The sequence below is a fragment of the Musa acuminata genome, chromosome BXJ2-7 (assembly GCF_036884655.1).
Source record: "Musa acuminata AAA Group cultivar baxijiao chromosome BXJ2-7, Cavendish_Baxijiao_AAA, whole genome shotgun sequence".
In the NCBI taxonomy this organism is placed as follows: Eukaryota; Viridiplantae; Streptophyta; class Magnoliopsida; order Zingiberales; family Musaceae; genus Musa; species Musa acuminata.
In genome coordinates this window covers 29986816-30003481 of record NC_088344.1, presented here as the reverse complement: position 1 = coordinate 30003481, position 16666 = coordinate 29986816, and the positions used below count along the sequence as shown (strand labels likewise).

General features: G+C 41.9%; 4 protein-coding genes across 4 annotated transcripts; 2 read left to right on the top strand and 2 right to left on the bottom strand.

The window, feature by feature from the left end:
- Positions 1–672: 672 nt before the first annotated feature.
- On the top strand, positions 673–1699 carry LOC135617526 (gibberellin-regulated protein 6-like). Its single transcript, XM_065117855.1, has 4 exons — positions 673–910; positions 1027–1071; positions 1195–1228; positions 1435–1699. Exons 1-4 carry the CDS (start codon positions 761–763, stop codon positions 1614–1616), a joined length of 411 nt encoding a protein of 136 aa, XP_064973927.1. The 5' UTR covers positions 673–760; the 3' UTR covers positions 1617–1699.
- Positions 1700–2567: 868 nt separating this feature from the next.
- LOC103992243 (pentatricopeptide repeat-containing protein At3g26782, mitochondrial-like) lies at positions 2568–5227 on the bottom strand. Its single transcript, XM_009411879.3, has one exon. The coding sequence runs from the start codon at positions 5225–5227 to the stop codon at positions 3101–3103; it is 2127 nt and encodes a 708-aa protein (XP_009410154.2). The 3' UTR covers positions 2568–3100.
- A 2888-nt stretch (positions 5228–8115) lies between these two features.
- Positions 8116–12192, top strand: LOC135617524 (probable galacturonosyltransferase 9). Its single transcript, XM_065117854.1, has 2 exons — positions 8116–9533; positions 11655–12192. The coding sequence occupies exons 1-2, from the start codon at positions 8250–8252 to the stop codon at positions 11931–11933; spliced, it is 1563 nt and encodes a 520-aa protein (XP_064973926.1). The 5' UTR covers positions 8116–8249; the 3' UTR covers positions 11934–12192.
- A 1507-nt stretch (positions 12193–13699) lies between these two features.
- LOC135617523 (sphinganine C4-monooxygenase 2-like) lies at positions 13700–14802 on the bottom strand. The gene is made up of 2 exons (XM_065117853.1): positions 14481–14802; positions 13700–14403 (listed from the first exon to the last, which is right to left on the bottom strand). Exons 1-2 carry the CDS (start codon positions 14700–14702, stop codon positions 13867–13869), a joined length of 759 nt encoding a protein of 252 aa, XP_064973925.1. The 5' UTR covers positions 14703–14802; the 3' UTR covers positions 13700–13866.
- Positions 14803–16666: the final 1864 nt, after the last annotated feature.

Below are 16666 nucleotides of genomic sequence, written 5' to 3'. Positions count from 1 at the left end.
TGTAATGCATTGTTTTCTGACAGTACGTGGGACTGATCCAAATGCTCACAAACTTCCATCAATACATGATTCGACAAAGAATAATGTGTATAATTTTACTATTTTCAATCTTAGTATAGCGTTGAGAAATATATTTTGTGAAAACAATTACTGAAAGAACAAAAAAAAGGTAAATAAAAACTTAACCAGCATTCCGATACATGTTAGCCATACAGCTCTCACTCACACAAGTGAAATATTTTGCTCAAAAGAAGGGGTGGAAACTGGCAAAGTGTGACAGAGGGCAATAATACGATCTGCATCCATGTGGATGTGCCCCACATTAAAGAGCTTGGAGCTGAAGAACCCGAGGTAAAGAGATGTAGACGAGGATGCTGTGGATACAGTGGTCTCTTCTTGCAGGATGACAGCTACGGAAGGAAAGAACATGGGTGGGGTTGGGTTCATCCATGTAGGAGAAGGAGGTGCATCAAATAATTAATTTGATGAACGATTGAGATGACTGATTTGATCGAGGTCGATGGTTCTGAAGGAACCCTTGATGAGGCCTCCCAGTGTTCCAACAATGTTCATGGTGCTTTTACTTTGTGCTTTTGGATCCAAGTAGTTCTGTTGATTGATTCCATCAGGGCCAATAGTGTTGCCGCTTTCAGTGAAAGTGCTGCTGTGGGAGCTGCCCTTTCTTCGTTTTCTTTTATATCCGTTCATACGGACACCTGTCTGCCCCATCCAAGCTATAAATAGGAGCACATCTCCACTTATGGCCACTGCAAGCTCCCAACGCATCTCCTTGCACTTCTTCTTCCTCTGTGGATCTCTAGATCTGGGAAGCGCAAAGGCCATGGCTAAGCTTGTTGTCCTAGTGGCCATTGCTCTCCTGGCCATTTCCATAGCTGACTCCGGTTCAAAGGTGAGAGCTAAAGCCACTGACGGTAACAAACTTCTTCCTCTCGCTCTTTCGAGATCAATTAGTCTGATCCAAAAAAGAATACCTTTTCATAACTTGTCATTTTTTCCCTGTTGCAGGTGCTAGCCAAAGCAACTGAGCATTCTGAAGAGGAGTACATGCCGGTATAATTGTTTAGTGCATCTTTCTGCTTCATATAGTTTTCTGAGCTACTTCCTCCGGTACTTGACAAATTTTTGTAGCAATAGATTTCCTTATTTTCGTATTGTTATCCACCTTCTTTTCAGGCTTCAAATGGACAAGGAACCCTTCGAACTTATCGTGAGTTGCTCATTTTCCTTTCCAATCCGTCGTGTCTCACAAAATATGCTGAATGATCTGATCATATATAAGCAGTGAAACCTATTAGAATCTTCGAACAGCAAAAGAAAGATCTCTAAGAGACAACATTTAAGGACGACATATGAATTCATAGACACAAAAAGAAGGCTGGTTGTTTAACCTTTGTGCTAAATTCGTTTGAACAGAGTGCCCATCTCAATGCACGAGGAGGTGCTCCAGGACGCAGTATCACAAGCCATGCATGTTCTTCTGCCAGAAGTGCTGCATGAAGTGCCTCTGCGTGCCATCAGGTTTCTATGGCAACAAAGGAGAATGTCCCTGCTACAACAACTGGAAGACCAAGAGAGGAGGACCCAAATGCCCATGAACTGAATCAACTACCGCTTCTCCAACCTATTTATATTGTTAGAGCATTCCATTCCAACTAATGAATGTTCTCTGGTTTTACTATGAGCTGCCCACCAACCTCAATATCGTTGCCGAGTTTATAAGAGGCAACACAGAATATGTATGAAGCAGCAGTATTTATAATTTTTCATTTGCACTCGTTATTAACCGATAACGATCTTATATAAGACATCTACCAAAATGATCTGTTGTTGTTCTAATGAAAACAAACTACGAAGCCTATAATCCAGTCTTGTGCTACCTTAGACAACGTGGAGTAGGATCTAAGTCAAAAAGGAGCTTACAGTTAAGGCTCAAATTAAATTTAGATAACTCGTAATGATGGTACCTTATATCAAAAGCTTCAGAGCTTCAGCAAAAAAAATGCAAGCAGAACTTCTCATGGAGAAAGCAGCAGGTCTCTTGTGACCCTTGTAGTGGTATATCGACCGGTGGGCCAACTCCGGAGTTCATCTGCAAGCCATAACGAAGGCGTCATAGCAAACTCATACAAAACTCTTCTCTTGCTTGGGATTGAAATTGTTGTCACAAGTTACTTATGATAAAGAAATCAATCCCATGAAGGATGCAATCAAACCATGCTGGGTAGGGAATAATAAACACTACATTTTCAAAGTTCAGCAGGCCAGCATTCAAGAATCTGCTCTAAAGATATTACTCTTTGGGTTTGAGGTCAAGATCTGTCAACTTATCCACTTTGCTCGAGGACCAAGACGAAATAACTCATGCAAGTGTAATTTGTGACCTTTCACCAGACCTTCTGAGTCCAACTGCAGCCATAAATTCTTTTGTTCCAGCACGTTGGTAAAGATCCAACAACCAAATTAAATGGCACTTGGATACACAGAATAGCATGCTGTTGAATTGCTTGCAAGAATAAACCACCTAGGCTACTGTGCTGAGGCATCTGTTCACCAAATCATCATCTATTCCATGCTTCTAATTTAGGAGCTCAGTTCAAATAGCATTTCCCAATAGTTATCGACAAAATAACAGTATAAAGATATAACACTGGGCACCTGGTTTGGTTAGAAAATACTACAACAGTACTACAGAGCCTAATCTCTAAGGTGTACTACTCTGTGAAGGATGTTCTTCTACCATTGGACGTGAAAATATGATCTTCTTGTGTCCTTGAAAGAAGCTAAAGATCAGATGTCCATTCTGCAATCTATTTTGCAAGTTGCTATTTGACTTGTTGATCTTGTGTGGTTTGCTCGATGATAGCTTGCAAGGAAAAAAGTCTCTCATTGATTTCAGTGTCTGTGCGACTAGTAGAAAAATCTCTCCTATAAGCAGTAGAGATAAGCTAACCACATCATTAGCTATGCCAATAATTTCTCAGGGTAGATAGCAAAGTGAATTTAGTGCTCTGCCACCAATTTTCTAATGCACTTTGCTCCCCAGGCCAGCTATGTTAACCACAAAGAGTGATGATGCTCTTCACCAGTAATCCCCACAGGAACACTCCCCATCACTAAAATGATGAAACCTATGTGAGTCTCTCATGACTATCTTCCTCTTTGTGACCTTTGAGATAAATTTGGTAGCAGTATGACAATCTCCACAAACCCTCAGGTTCTTGTGGATCCGAATGGTACTTTCAGGCCCCGTGTTAATAAGCCCAAAAACAATAGCAAGTTTCTCACTGTGCATATACAACGACTTAACTTTCGTCTCTTCCTCCACATCATGCAATGCAAAGTTGGTATTTGGCACATATCCTGCCTCTTTAATCCTGTCCATCAATCTCTCGAGTTCCCTATACATCAAATCTGATTGAGGGTTGGAACAGTCCCCAACTAAAAACTTGTATAGCTTGTTGTTCAATTCTATGACAGTGTAACCAGCTATCTTTTTCACCCCTCTCTTTCTCATGAGAACTCTAATGCTATGGGCTTCTTCAATCTTCCCCAAAGAAGTGTAGATATTTGACAATAGAATGTAACGGCCTGAATTCTGAGGGTCCAATTCAAACAGTGAGGTTGCAGCCAATTCTGTGATCTTTGCATCCGGATGAATCCTGCAAGCACCAAGCAAGGATCCCCACACGCTAGAATCTGGTTTTATGGGCATTTTCTCAATGAATTCTCTAGCTTTTTCAAGCTGTCCTGCTCGTCCCAGCAGATCAACCATGCATGCATAATGCTCAGCACGAGCAACAATCCCGAACTCCGTGGTCATAGAATTAAAGCACTGCCAACCTTCAACAATTAAGCCGGCATGGCTGCAAGCAGAGAGCACAGAGACAAACGTAATGTGGTCTGGTTTCATCAAGCACTTCATGCGGTTAAATAGTTCAAGCGCCTCCACTCCCCTCCCATGCATTCCATACCCAGATATCATAGTGCTCCAGGTCACCAAATTCTTCTCTCGCATCTGATCAAATATTCTACGAGCACTGCTTAGACTCCCACGTCTCACGTAGCTATCGATTACAGCTGTTTCGACCATTAAATCCTCAATCAGTAAGCTCCTAATTGCAAAGCCATGAATAAGCCGTGCATGCCTTAGAGATGCTACTGCTGAATTGGAACAACCACAAGTGACACCGAGAAGTGTCACCCGGTCTGGCACAATCTCAAGTAACTTCATGTTTCGAAATAGCTTCATGGCTTCCTCGAACATATCGGCCCGTGCATAAGCCTCAATCATCGAACTCCAAGATGCCAAATCCTTCTCAGCAATCCCATCGAACAATTTCCGTGCTTGTTCAATCTTTCCACACCTTGAGTACATGCCCATGATTGCATTCTGGACAATCACTTGTGATTCCAGACGGTACCTGATGATCAGCTTATGCAAGTCGTCAGCATCATGACACCTGATAACACATGGCATCACTGTCAAGAATGTCGCTCTGTTGGGCCTAACTCGCTCCTCCAGCATTCGACGGAACAATGCAAGCGCGTCCTCTGGATGCCCATTTTGAGCGAAGGCTCCAATCATCGCGGTCCAAGTGACCACGCTTCTATCGGGCATTTCATCAAACAGCCTCTTCGCAGTGTCCAAAGCGCCACTTTTGCCGTACATGGAAATGAGGGAGTTGCGGACGAAAACATCGGAGTCGTAGCCGAGCTCCGCGGCGTCGTCATGGACCTTGACGCCTTCCTCGAAGTCACCGAGGTAGGAACAGGCCTTGAGAACGGGGGGAAAGGTAAAATTATTGGGCTGAGCGCCACCGCGAGGCTCTCGCATCTGGCGGTAGAGAGCGAGAGCGCGATCGTGGGCCCCGGATTCGACAAGACCGCGGACGAGGAGGTTCCAGAAAAAGGTATCGGCGGCCGGGAGGAGGGAAGGATCGGCAGCAGCCGGCGAGAGGAGGGAGAGGCCAGCCCGCGGGAGGCCAAGTTGGGAGTAGCGGCAAGCAAGGGCGACGGAGAGGACAAGGTCGTCGGGGTGGTGGCGGAGGACGGCGGCGTGAAGGGGCTTCAAGACTCGGAGCGAAGCGGAGCTCCTGACGGCTGTGGCAAATGAGCTGGGCTCCGGCGGCAGCGGGAGCGCCGGTGGTCCGTCCGCGTTGGAGCGCCATTGGTAGAGAGCGCGAAAAACGGTGCTCCGTGGGAACATGGTAACTTACCGTGGTCTGAAACACGAATCCTTAACATTACAGTAATATCACGCGATATGCACGTGGATGGTTGAGCCGATCAAAATGCCCTGGAACTGACGCATTCTGTTCGGTCTCGTACGAGCCAATTGAGGTGGAGACCAATCGGTCGACATCATTAGATGACATTAATATACTTCTAATATAATAATTACCTTTGAGGAATTGGGATTTTTCTTAAAATTATATATATATATATATATATATATATATCAATGATGACCGTGTATCATTTCATTTCTTTTCTTATTTTACCTTCTTCTCGTTTTTTATTTGCTCATATAATCATCACTACTGATTTCTCTCTAGAATAAACAAGAAGTATTTTTGTTCTATAAATAAAGAGAAGGAACATAGACGCACTACGCTAAACATATTTCGTAGTATCCTTTCCTCCTCCGCGTGCACAAGCAGATATCGCAGAGTTTGATTCATATTTGATTATACATGGTGAGGATAGACTCTCACAAGTAAGAATTGCGAATTGTATGCGTATATTTTGTAGGTCTCAGGAACGTAGATTCGCATATACGTACGAACATGTATGGAATGAATGCGTATATTGCGATGAGTTCTACCCTTAGCTAGGTGGCCATGGAAAGCAGCAACAGTAATCGCTTTGCTCTTTTGCTTTATTCTAGATTTAAAAGCACAAATCCACCTATTGGTGGAATTTTTGAATTGGTCTTCCTGCATGCCTTGGATACCAGTTTTTTTCCTTCATGCAAGCCCCTCAGTTTTTCTTAAAGTGAAGGGTGTAATGCTTCAAGAACAGTTGGGGAAAAAAGCTAAAGAGAATTAATAATCAACAGCAAGGGAAATAGAGATTTCTATCCGCTCAACAAATCCACAGAGAGAGAGAGAGAGAGAGAGAGAGAGTGAAAAGAAAGGCACGCATAAAGAAAAGGAATTCGGCACAAGAAGCTCTCTCTCTCTCTGTCTTGGTTGGGCATGGATAAGGGAACTTCCTGGTTCAAAGAGGATAGGTAAAGGCATGAGGAGATCACAGGATGGGGATAAAGCAAGTGCTGGGGGTCGGTGGTGGCCCTATTCCCCACAGCGCTCTTTAACGACTTGCTTAGTGAGGGAGGGAGAGATGGAAGGAATGAGAGGCAAGGGAAGCTGTGGAAAGATGCTTATCTTCCCAAGGATTGTGTGTTCCAATCCCTTTACTCATGCCTGTCAGAATCTTCTAAGACAGCCTTGGATTTGCTTGCGTTGCAGGTACATGACCGAAGTGAATCCGAGCTTTATTTGTGCTTTTAGACCAGCATAATAGGGTACATGAAGAAGAGAAGGATCTGCTGGGACTGCCTTACGAGAATCGCCTCGAGCTTCTGCATCGACGTAGAGGGGCAATGGGCGGCTTCAACCTCGATAAGCTCCTCCTGTTTCTTCTGTGCGTCGTGTTACTAGCTTCCGATGGAGAGATGGTCTGCGGCCTGCGAAGCGTCGACCATGTTCTCAGGTATGGTGAAGAAGGTGGACTGGCGGAGAAGAACCGACGCATCCTTGCCAATGTCGACGCCGGCAAGAAATCAGCAGCCAAGTCTTCATCATTTGATTCCAACAGCACCAGCAAACGAAGGGTTCGAAGAGGGTCGGATCCCATCCACAACCGGTGCTGAAGCTGCACCTCCTCGGGTAGCCAAGTGAGAGGCTTTGCGGGACGTCAAGAGAGTGAAAGATTTCATTTCATTTCCTTTGGAGTTTCTTTATGTTTCTTTTTATGATTTGGTTTGGATAGGTTCTCTCTTGTTTAATGCTTTAAAGATTTAGTCACAGAGATATATTTGTACAGAGCTGGTAAAGGAAAAGGATGAATGATTGCGTTTTCCACCATCTGCAGTAAGCTCACTCACACACACACAAAGAAGCTCAACTGGGTTTGAATGATTACACTATCTTTTACGAGCTGTAAGCAACTCTTCTTCTTTTGTTCTGATGGATAGAAGATGTTTATACCTGACATTGACGGATAAGAATGTTAGATTTGAGTTGCTATCTATCTTATGCAAACAGAAGCGTTGAGGGTGGATCAGATCCGATCTGATCTGATCTATTACGATAAATAACCAAGATAAAATAGTTAATCAGTAAAATTCGTTAAAGAAGGACTAAAGGAAATGAGGATGAGTCAGACACATTCATTGGAGAAATTTATATGCAGTATAATAAATAATACACAACATGTAATTCGAATCTTGATCAAACGAAGGAACACTCTTATCACATTTTCTTAAGAAACAATATTATTAAATACATTTTACTCCTTTTTAAAACCGATTCATAGCATCAAACAATTGTTGTATATATTCTTACAAATTAAAGATTTCATCGGTACATTAATGAGTAGTAGGAGGTAACTAATGGCAAAGTTATCGATATAAAGAAATCAGTGTTGCAAATTCTCATGTGTGAAGAGATAAGTCCATCATATGTATACCCTCTCAAAATCTAAATAGTTTTTATCATTTAATTATAATTTGATAATCAATTGAAACTCATAGATCGGTTCAAAATCGCACCTAAAAATTTATTTTAATTATTGATGGCAATGTCTTAAAATAAATATCATATTTTGCATTTATTTTTTTTAAATAAAAAATATATCCTTAAAATTATATTATGATGATAAATTTAAAACTTAAAATAGTTGTAATTAACCCTTTTTTTTTTATACCGATGTTAAAGAAAAAAATATGTGAAGCATTTCAGTTTACCAAGGAATATAAATTAGTGAGGATAAAGACACTATTTCTGGACCATGATAGAATGCAGCTGTAAAGACCCCTTTTATAAGTCATGGGATTTGACAATACATGGTTCTAATAGCAATAATAATTGGTAGAACGCCATCTCACACTCCACTCGCCACTTCTTCCGATTCCCAATCTCCACTGCCACTATCTCATCAATGCCAAAGAGCCAAACGTAGCGCGTCTAAGATCTGGTGCGGAGAAACCGCCATCGAACAGTGTGATGGCCGGAATGCGCCCCGCCCGCCCGGTCACAGGCTTCGGCGCCTTGTTCTCCTACAAGGTCTTCGCCTCCGCCGTCTTCACTCTCCTCTCCCTCGCCGCCCTCTCCGCCATCCTCTCCTCCTCCTCCTCCTCCTCTCCCCCTTCCCACAACACCGCCTCTGCCGCAGTCCGCCGCCGCGGCTTTCTTGCCTCCGACCCCCTCCGCGCCCGTCTCGACCTGATCTACCGCCAGGCCGCCGACCACTCCGCCCTCGCCACCGCCTATGCCGCCTACGCCCGTCGCCTCAAGCTCGACTCCTCCCGCCAGCTCCGCGTCTTTCAGGGCCTCGCCGCAACTCTTTCAGACCTTTCCACCCGCCTCGCCGCCCCTGTCGACGACGAAGACGCCCTCCGCCCTCTCGAGAAGGAGGCCAAGGACCGCATCAAGCTCGCCCGCCAGCTCGTTGGCGAGTCCAAGGAGGCCTTCGACACCCAACTCAAGATCCAGAAGCTCCGTGACACCATCTTCGCCGTCCGGGAGCAGCTCCACCGTGCCAAGAAGCTCGGCGCTCTTGCCGGCTCCATCGCCGCCGGATCCACCCCCAAGAGCCTCCATTGCCTCGCCATGCGCCTCATGGAGGAGCGGATCGCCCACCCCGAGACCTACCGCCGCGCCGCCTCAGTCGCCCCGGCCGATCTCGCCGACCCTGACCTCTACCACTACGCCATCTTCTCCGACAACGTGATCGCCGTTTCCGTGGTGATCAACTCCGCCATCAAGAACGCGGAGGAGCCCTCGAAGCACGTCTTCCATGTCGTCACCGACCCAATGTACCTGGCGGCCATGCAGGTCTGGTTCGTTCGCCGCCCGCCGGCTCGCGGCGCCAAGGTGGAGGTGAGGTCTCTCGCCGAGTTCGGGTTCTTGAACTCCTCCTACTCACCGGTGGTCCGGATGGTCGAGGGCGGGCGGCGCGACCTGTCGGTGCTGGACCACCTGAGGTTCTACCTGCCCGAAATGTACCCTAAGCTGAGGCGAATCGTGCTTTTGGAGGACGACGTGGTGGTGCAGAAGGATCTAACAGGGCTGTGGCGGGTCGATTTGGATGGCATGGTGAACGGGGCAGTCGAAACGTGCTTCGGTGGTTTTAGGAGGTACAGCAGGTACTTGAACTTCTCGATTCCTCAAGTCCGGGATCAATTCAGCCCGAGGGCGTGCGCTTGGGCCTACGGCGTGAACGTCTTTGACCTCGATGCATGGAGGAGGGAGAGATGCACCGATCGATTCCATCAGTATCAGAGCCTGGTGAGACTTCTTTCCTTCTTCATATGTTTCTGAACAGTTCCTTTACAAAATTGCTTCTCCTAAAAGTGTCTCAACGTTATTTATGTAGTTGTATCACTTAGTCCGTGAGTGATCCATGGAGAATTCACATCCCTTCATGTCATTTGACATCTTATTCTCACTTTCCCTTTCTTCTGAAGTTATACTAAAGCTATCCAGATATTTTATTGGCTCCATGAAATCGTACAGTTCACATTGTTATTTTCTGCACTTGAGCTACGACTATAGGATTCCTCCAAACCCTTGGCAGGCTAAAAAGTTTTAAACAATCATAAAATGCAAAAGAAGTAATTATGCTTTTGGATAATCTTTATGAAGTAATATAAGCTTACATATCTGGTATAGGTGCCACTAAACCTATTATCTGCCTAGTGTGACTGTGCTGCACTTATGCTTTGTTAATCTCAGCAGTTAATCTTGATGTAGTTGAGGTTTGTTTAGGTTAACTCTAAGTATTGTCTATTTCGTTAGTAGACTTCCCTTTTTCTGTAATTTTATATGGAATTTCGATCCTTGCTTTGATTTGTTAATAATAGTTTATCTATGTGCTTATGTACATACAACAGCTCAAATTATATCCTCATCTGAGAGGGAAAGGGTACTTCGGTTGTTGATAGGCCTTTAAGGATTAAAGTGGGATCAATAAAATTTAAATCTGAGTATGCAACTGAGAATGAATAAATTTTATATGAGTCTTTAGTGGAAGTGAGCTTATTTCTTTAGCCTTAAAGCATTATTATCTCTTTTTGTCTGCACGCTTAAGATTCTTTCTCTTTTCCTATTATTTTTACTCCACTTTATCTTTTTCCTCCTCTATTTTTCTTACTATAACAGCAGATAAGTTTCTGTTTAAGATTGAGTTACCATCTGTTGTAAACATCTTTCTCAGATTTGGTATAATAACATCAATGTTATCCATTGGTTTTACCGGTGGTAAAATACTCGTTTATCTACTGACTTCAACCACTCTGAGAAAGGGAGCAATTTAGATGAGCCTTTGATGATTGAGTTCCCATCCAGAGAACACACACTTCTCAGATTTCATCTTTTTACATCAATGCCATCCTTTGGTTTTACCAGCGGTGAAAATTCTTGTATACTGGCTTCAACCAGTCCAAGGTAGAAATCAATTTAGATTATCGTTTCATGATGTCACAGTCAAGTCTGCCTGCGCCTGCATGGACACATGTCAACATCCATATAGAGTTACATTGATGATGTTGGAAAGAAGCCACAGGGCATGAATGTGGAATATGAAAAAAGATTTGTCTAAAGTTTTAGCAATGAGAAATCTATAATGATGTTTACAACAATAATGCTGTACTAGATCAGACTGAACACTCTTATGACCTGCTAGAGTTGAGGCTGTAGTTACAGCACAGTGACATGTTAAGGTTGGCTTCATATGCTTCAGTTATGAAGCATGGATATACCGATATGGAATATTAGTAGGATTCAATACAAAAACATTTGAATACATGGATATGGAAAATCTTGAAAAAATATGGTACAATATGACACAGATATGACAATAAAAGATATTCTAAATAAATTTTATATGTAATAAAGCTTAAGATATATTTATGGTAAAAAGAATATGTGGTTACATCTTGTGATATATATTGATGATATGCAAGCTATTATTTAGAGTTTGTAACCTGTTCATCACAAAAGACATATTCCAGTAACATAGTACTTAAATAAACAGAATATCACTTGATTTTGTGGCTCAAACCAAGCAACCTAACCATGACCCAAGGGTTGCACTTAGATGTCCATGCCTGAATCCTAAATATTGCAGAAAGGTTCCTTTTGTCTTTTGTCCTAAATTTTTGCTAACTTTTCCTTTGCTTCACCTTTGAGCATTTTTAGGGTTCCTCTTGCTTATTGCCTCTCATAATGTTTTTAGCATTAAATTTTTTCTAAGCTCTTTGATAGTATCCTTCTGTTATGTTTAAATGATATTTATTCAGTGTTTTCCTGGATCTTCAATTTATTTATTTCAATTAGCCAATGTCTATAAATTCTTTAAAGAAAAACTTTAGTTGCTTGACATCTGGATCGATGCTGTCATTATGACAGAATGAAGATGGAACTCTCTGGAACCCGGCATCTGTGCTTCCAGCTGGACTAGTTACCTTTTACACTACCACAAAGCCACTGGATAAGACTTGGCATGTTATGGGTCTTGGTTATAATCCAAGTGTAAGTCCTGATGAGATTCGAAATGCAGCTGTAATACACTTTGATGGGAACATGAAACCATGGCTTGATGTGGCCCTGAACCAATACAAGCATCTCTGGACAAAGTATGTTGATACCGAAATGGATTTCCTGCAGCTCTGCAACTTTGGCATCTAATTCAGAATAACATAGAGCTTCGCCTGTGTAAGGATTTCGAGTACTTGATTTAGAATTAGTACTTTTGATGCTGGGCAAAGTGCCCTATATTTTCATTTTATGATGGAAAGATGTCCTTTCTGGTTATGCCATTTGCCAATAGTTGTTTTCCTTTTTTATTTTTTTCCACTGTGTAGATGTTTCCACCATTGCGATCTGTAGCCCCCCATATGACAATGAATGAAGTCATTTTTGGGCAATAAAATTTTGATGTTTCTTATCGACCATGATGTTATTTTATTATAATATTCTTTTATTTTAATTTGTAGGATCAGTGACTTGCTATATGTTTGCATAAAATTTTCAGCTTTATGTCCGTAATCACTTTTATACGGTGGGAGAAAATGCTGTTTGGTGGAGCCAGTCTGAACACATTAAATTTGTTTACGTTCTTCATTCTATGTTGAAATGCTATACTGTCATGGATTTCTCATATATCAATTGTGAAAACGCAATGCAAGATTAGATGGTGGCATATCGAAACCTGAATGCCATTGTTTGTTTGATTTTTTATTACCATTTCTGTATTTTAGCTAACAGGATGCACATAATTTACATTGAAAATTTTATAACATGCTTCGTCATTTCTTTACTGGCCTAAATCAACTGCTGTAAGAAACTTGAATGCTCTTGTTTCCTTTGAGCTCTGAGATATATTTGTATTCTCTTTTACGAGCCTTTTTCTCTTAGATAGAACTTCTGGATCTGCACTAACAAATGAAAAGTATTGTTGAGAATACATATTTTTACAAAGGTAAAATACCAAGAAAAATACTACCTTAGTCTGTAGCTTGAATATTTTGTTGATTACTTCATATTGTTCAGTTCTTTTGATACGTGAACATGAGTTCAAATTGGCAAATAAGTTACCCATATCAGGTATATCATTCTATTTTCTTCTATTGGTGTTGGTGGTTTCTTTTGTATTGTTTTTTAGATAAATATTGTCTTTTAGGGTGCTTAGAGTTTTCTTATTTCCTCCTAAACCTTCTTTGTTTGGCTTCTCATGGTGGTTACCTGGGAATATGGCACAATGTGCTCTAGGTTTTATAGAGGAGAGATTTAATTAGTGGCTTGTCAGATAACTAAAGGTGAGAACATGGATGATATGATTGTGTTACAGGCTATTTTTTTTCTGATACTTAGGTCAACATTTTAATATGGTTAGCAATCCTGCTGAAATAATTAGAGGATTATATCTTCAATTGACTACATAGTTTCATGTTTTCCCAAATATTCTTTTGCTCTTTTATGTGGTCTAATTAAAAAAAAAAAAGGTGAAACTATCAATTAGTAGAACAACCCTTGCATTTTTTTTTTGATAAAGAAACAGAGGCTTATATCTTAGCAAGTGATGGAATGTTGATTTGTTGAATTCAATCAAATCATCCTCTGATTCATCTTCATTCATTTTCTATATATATTCTTTTACGTTCTCTTGAGTTAAATCTACAGAGAGACAAGACATCAATGGAGGAACTTGTCACATTATTAGCTTTAAGTATATGTTTACTGCTTCCAACTACGACTGTGTTTCCAGAGTCTCTTGCATTCATTAGCTTCTTGGCAGGTCCTCGTCAATCCCAACCATAAACGTCAATACTGTTGGAGCTGTGTTGCAGGTGTTGATAATGTCATCCATCTGGTGTTGAAGTATTCCACTCAGAGAGTTTTGGTTGGGCAACCCGAGTAGCACATTTCAGTCTTCTCTTACCATAAAATAACTCTTGCAGAAATATTATATGTTGGCTTTCTCATTTCTTCATGCTTTTATTGTCCACAACAAACTGCTCTAATGGTTATCATCTATTTGATAGAATATGGAATATATGCATCCACAGGGTTGGTGGGATGAACTGCAGGCAAGATGTATGAAGAAATGTTATCCCTAATGCTAGTCTTTTGCTGGTCTTGCTTCAAGCCCCCCATCCTTCCTCCTCTCCAGCGAGTACGGCATGTAAGTCCCCAGAATCTTATCCCACACCACAAAGAATGGCTGGGAGAAGTTGTACTTGCCGCCGTAGAGCTGGTGATGGACGTCGTGGTAGGCGCTGTTGTTGCTGAACAACACATGGAGCGGGTTCCCCGGAAGCCACAGCCCGCAGTGGTCGTCCACGGTCTTGATGGTGGCGAAGGAGAAGAAGAAGATGGCGGTGCGAGGCGTCATCCCTGAGACGAGGAAGGAGATGGCGCCGCCCACCGTGTCTAGCAGCAACCCCTCGAGCGGGTGGTTGTACAGAGCCCCGTAGGCGAAGGGCACGATGAGGCTGTGGTGCTTGTAGTGGATGTGGCGGTACAAGAACCGGTTGATGTGCATGTATCGGTGGATGAAGTACTGCCATGTGTCCAGAACCAGCATCGCCACCGCGAACTGCAATCCCACCACCAAGATGGAAGGCTTCGCGGTGGTCGCCTCGGCTTTGGGAGCCATCTGCTTGGGATCCAGCCAAAGGTAAGACACTCGAACACGTCCTGATTTGAGATCAAGTTGGTTTTTACGTTCATTACCGTGAAGAGGAGGAGGGAGACAGCGATTTGGAACGCCTGCTGAACGAGGACGCCGACGACGACCTTCCCCTTGGAGGCTGAGTTCTTGGCTTCTTCCTCCTTCCTTGAGTGCAGCCGGTACTTGTCGAAGGATCCGACCAGCACGTACAGCCCGGAGTAGGCCCAGTAAACCAGAACAGGTACGAACGTCCCCAGCATCTCATCTGAAATCATGCAAGCCATGGCGGCTTCTTCTGATAGAGAAGATGACAGTTATGAGGTTCGATATATAATGCGAGTTAGAACTGCGAGAGAGAGAGAGAGAGAGAGAGAGAGAGAGATGTCCATGGTTTTGTCTTTGACGGATTCTCCTGTCAGACCATGCTGTCAAACCAATGGAAGGAGGAGAGACAGCGGCATGCAAGTAAATGGAGGCGGGCGGGGGAGAGTCACATGGGCATCAACTGGTTTCCAACTCATTCTGTGGGCTGAGGCACTAACCCGTCGTGTACTATCCAAGAAACAAATATGCTAAGTGGAGGCCAACCTTGTCTGACCTTTAATGAGTTGTGACCGTGCCCAAAAGATCGCTTAATTGTACGTGTCGAACAAGGCGGGTTTCTCCTTTCTTTTTATCCTCTACCAATTTGGGATTGAGAGCATAAAATCTTGGTGATTATTTTCTTAAGCAAAACTAGTAATTACTCATTTGAGGAATTGAACCGTGCAAAAAAGTCAACCCGAGCAGAGACTTCGGCCCAGGCCAAGAACTGCTCATGGTTGAGGCATCTAGAAAGTCAACTAGAGCACAGTCTTCATGGTTGAGGCCTCTGGAGGCGAAAAATATTTCTTCCTGACATGATGCGTTGAGAATGGCTATCTCTTCAGCCGGTGTTGGATTGGGGGCGTGGCAGCCGACGCACCCTCCCATGATCTTGGTTCCCTTGGTATGTTTAAACACAGACGTACACTGCGTGTCCACTATCAAGCAAAAAGTTCCTTCGCATTCGATGATGAAGTTAAAGATCAGCATCAACAGGATAATTGGTGGCTGAGTTGGAAATCCTCTCATGTCCGACTCGTTGGAGAAAGTTATTGGTGATTGAAACTAGGTTAGATCCTTATGCTTTCAAAATTTATATAAAAATTTTATATTTATAAAAATAAAATATTTATCATTATTTTTATTTATGTTATTGATTCTGCTAACAAAAACATCGTATGTATTGCCATATGTAAAAAATGATATTGAAATAGAGTTAAAAAGATAATTTTATAATATTATTCTCATCGTTCAAAATAAAAAAATTAAAATAAAAAAAATTTTGTTGGAAAACGAAGTGAGACAGTAGTATTCAATTATTCTACTTTTTCTCTCTATGTTTTCGAAGATTTTATCAGAAAATAAAATACTCGCCAGAAGGATCTCTTTTTTATGATTTTACTTTCTCCTCATCCGTTTATTACTACACAATTATTAGTTTGACTATTGCTTTCATATAAATTACAGAAGAAAAATAATAATAATAATATAAAATTATTTTTTAATCCTATTTTAGTATTATTTTTTACACGTAACAGCATGCAATATTTCTATTAACAGATGCATGAGAAAAAAATAAGATTATATATTTTAATTTTGTAAGTATAAAGATTAATCCTAAAGATAACTAACTGTATAAGATACTATCTTATATAATTAATCCTATTTTAGATAAAGATACCATAAAGAGGATCGTCATGTGGAATTGCTCCATCGGGGCGTCCTTAGCCTCCCTAAACCTTGAGGAAGTAGAGAAGCTTTATTTTAAACCAAGTACTAATTCTTACTCATCATATGGAAGGTTTGCATCAATTTAGTTTCCATCTGATCACACGTACTCGTCCAAACATATCCTTGAATTTTAGCATAAAAAATAGTAATAGCTACAGCTTTGGCATTAGGTTTCTTCTAATCGAATGCATTCTCGTTTCTATCACTCTACATATAAGGGATGTCAAGATTCATAAAACGTGAGCTTTCCGGTTTGTGATGGAAACAAATCTTTCACATTTGGCTCCATCGGTCCTCCCAACAAATATGATGAACTCGTGTGAAAAACTAATGTTCATGTATTGACTCGAAAATAAATCCATGCAAATGATAAATATGCGCTATCTAATATCGAATCTAAATAATCTATCGAAAGTGGGGATGCATTCGGTAA

What these genes read in the sequence shown, in the direction of transcription:
- LOC135617526 (XM_065117855.1), top strand. Translation starts at nt 761, where the DNA reads ATGGCCACTGCAAGCTCCCAACGCATCTCCTTGCACTTCTTCTTCCTC. An exon ending in TAGCTGACTCCGGTTCAAAG is followed by an intron (nt 911 to 1,026) that starts GTGAGAGCTAAA and finishes TCCCTGTTGCAG; the next exon opens with GTGCTAGCCAAAGCAACTGA. An exon ending in CTGAAGAGGAGTACATGCCG is followed by an intron (nt 1,072 to 1,194) that starts GTATAATTGTTT and finishes CCTTCTTTTCAG; the next exon opens with GCTTCAAATGGACAAGGAAC.
- LOC103992243 (XM_009411879.3), bottom strand. Translation starts at nt 5,227, where the DNA reads ATGTTCCCACGGAGCACCGTTTTTCGCGCTCTCTACCAATGGCGCTCC.
- LOC135617524 (XM_065117854.1), top strand. Translation starts at nt 8,250, where the DNA reads ATGGCCGGAATGCGCCCCGCCCGCCCGGTCACAGGCTTCGGCGCCTTG. An exon ending in TCCATCAGTATCAGAGCCTG is followed by an intron (nt 9,534 to 11,654) that starts GTGAGACTTCTT and finishes TCATTATGACAG; the next exon opens with AATGAAGATGGAACTCTCTG.
- LOC135617523 (XM_065117853.1), bottom strand. Translation starts at nt 14,702, where the DNA reads ATGGCTTGCATGATTTCAGATGAGATGCTGGGGACGTTCGTACCTGTT. An exon ending in TCTCCCTCCTCCTCTTCACG is followed by an intron (nt 14,404 to 14,480) that starts GTAATGAACGTA and finishes GATCCCAAGCAG; the next exon opens with ATGGCTCCCAAAGCCGAGGC.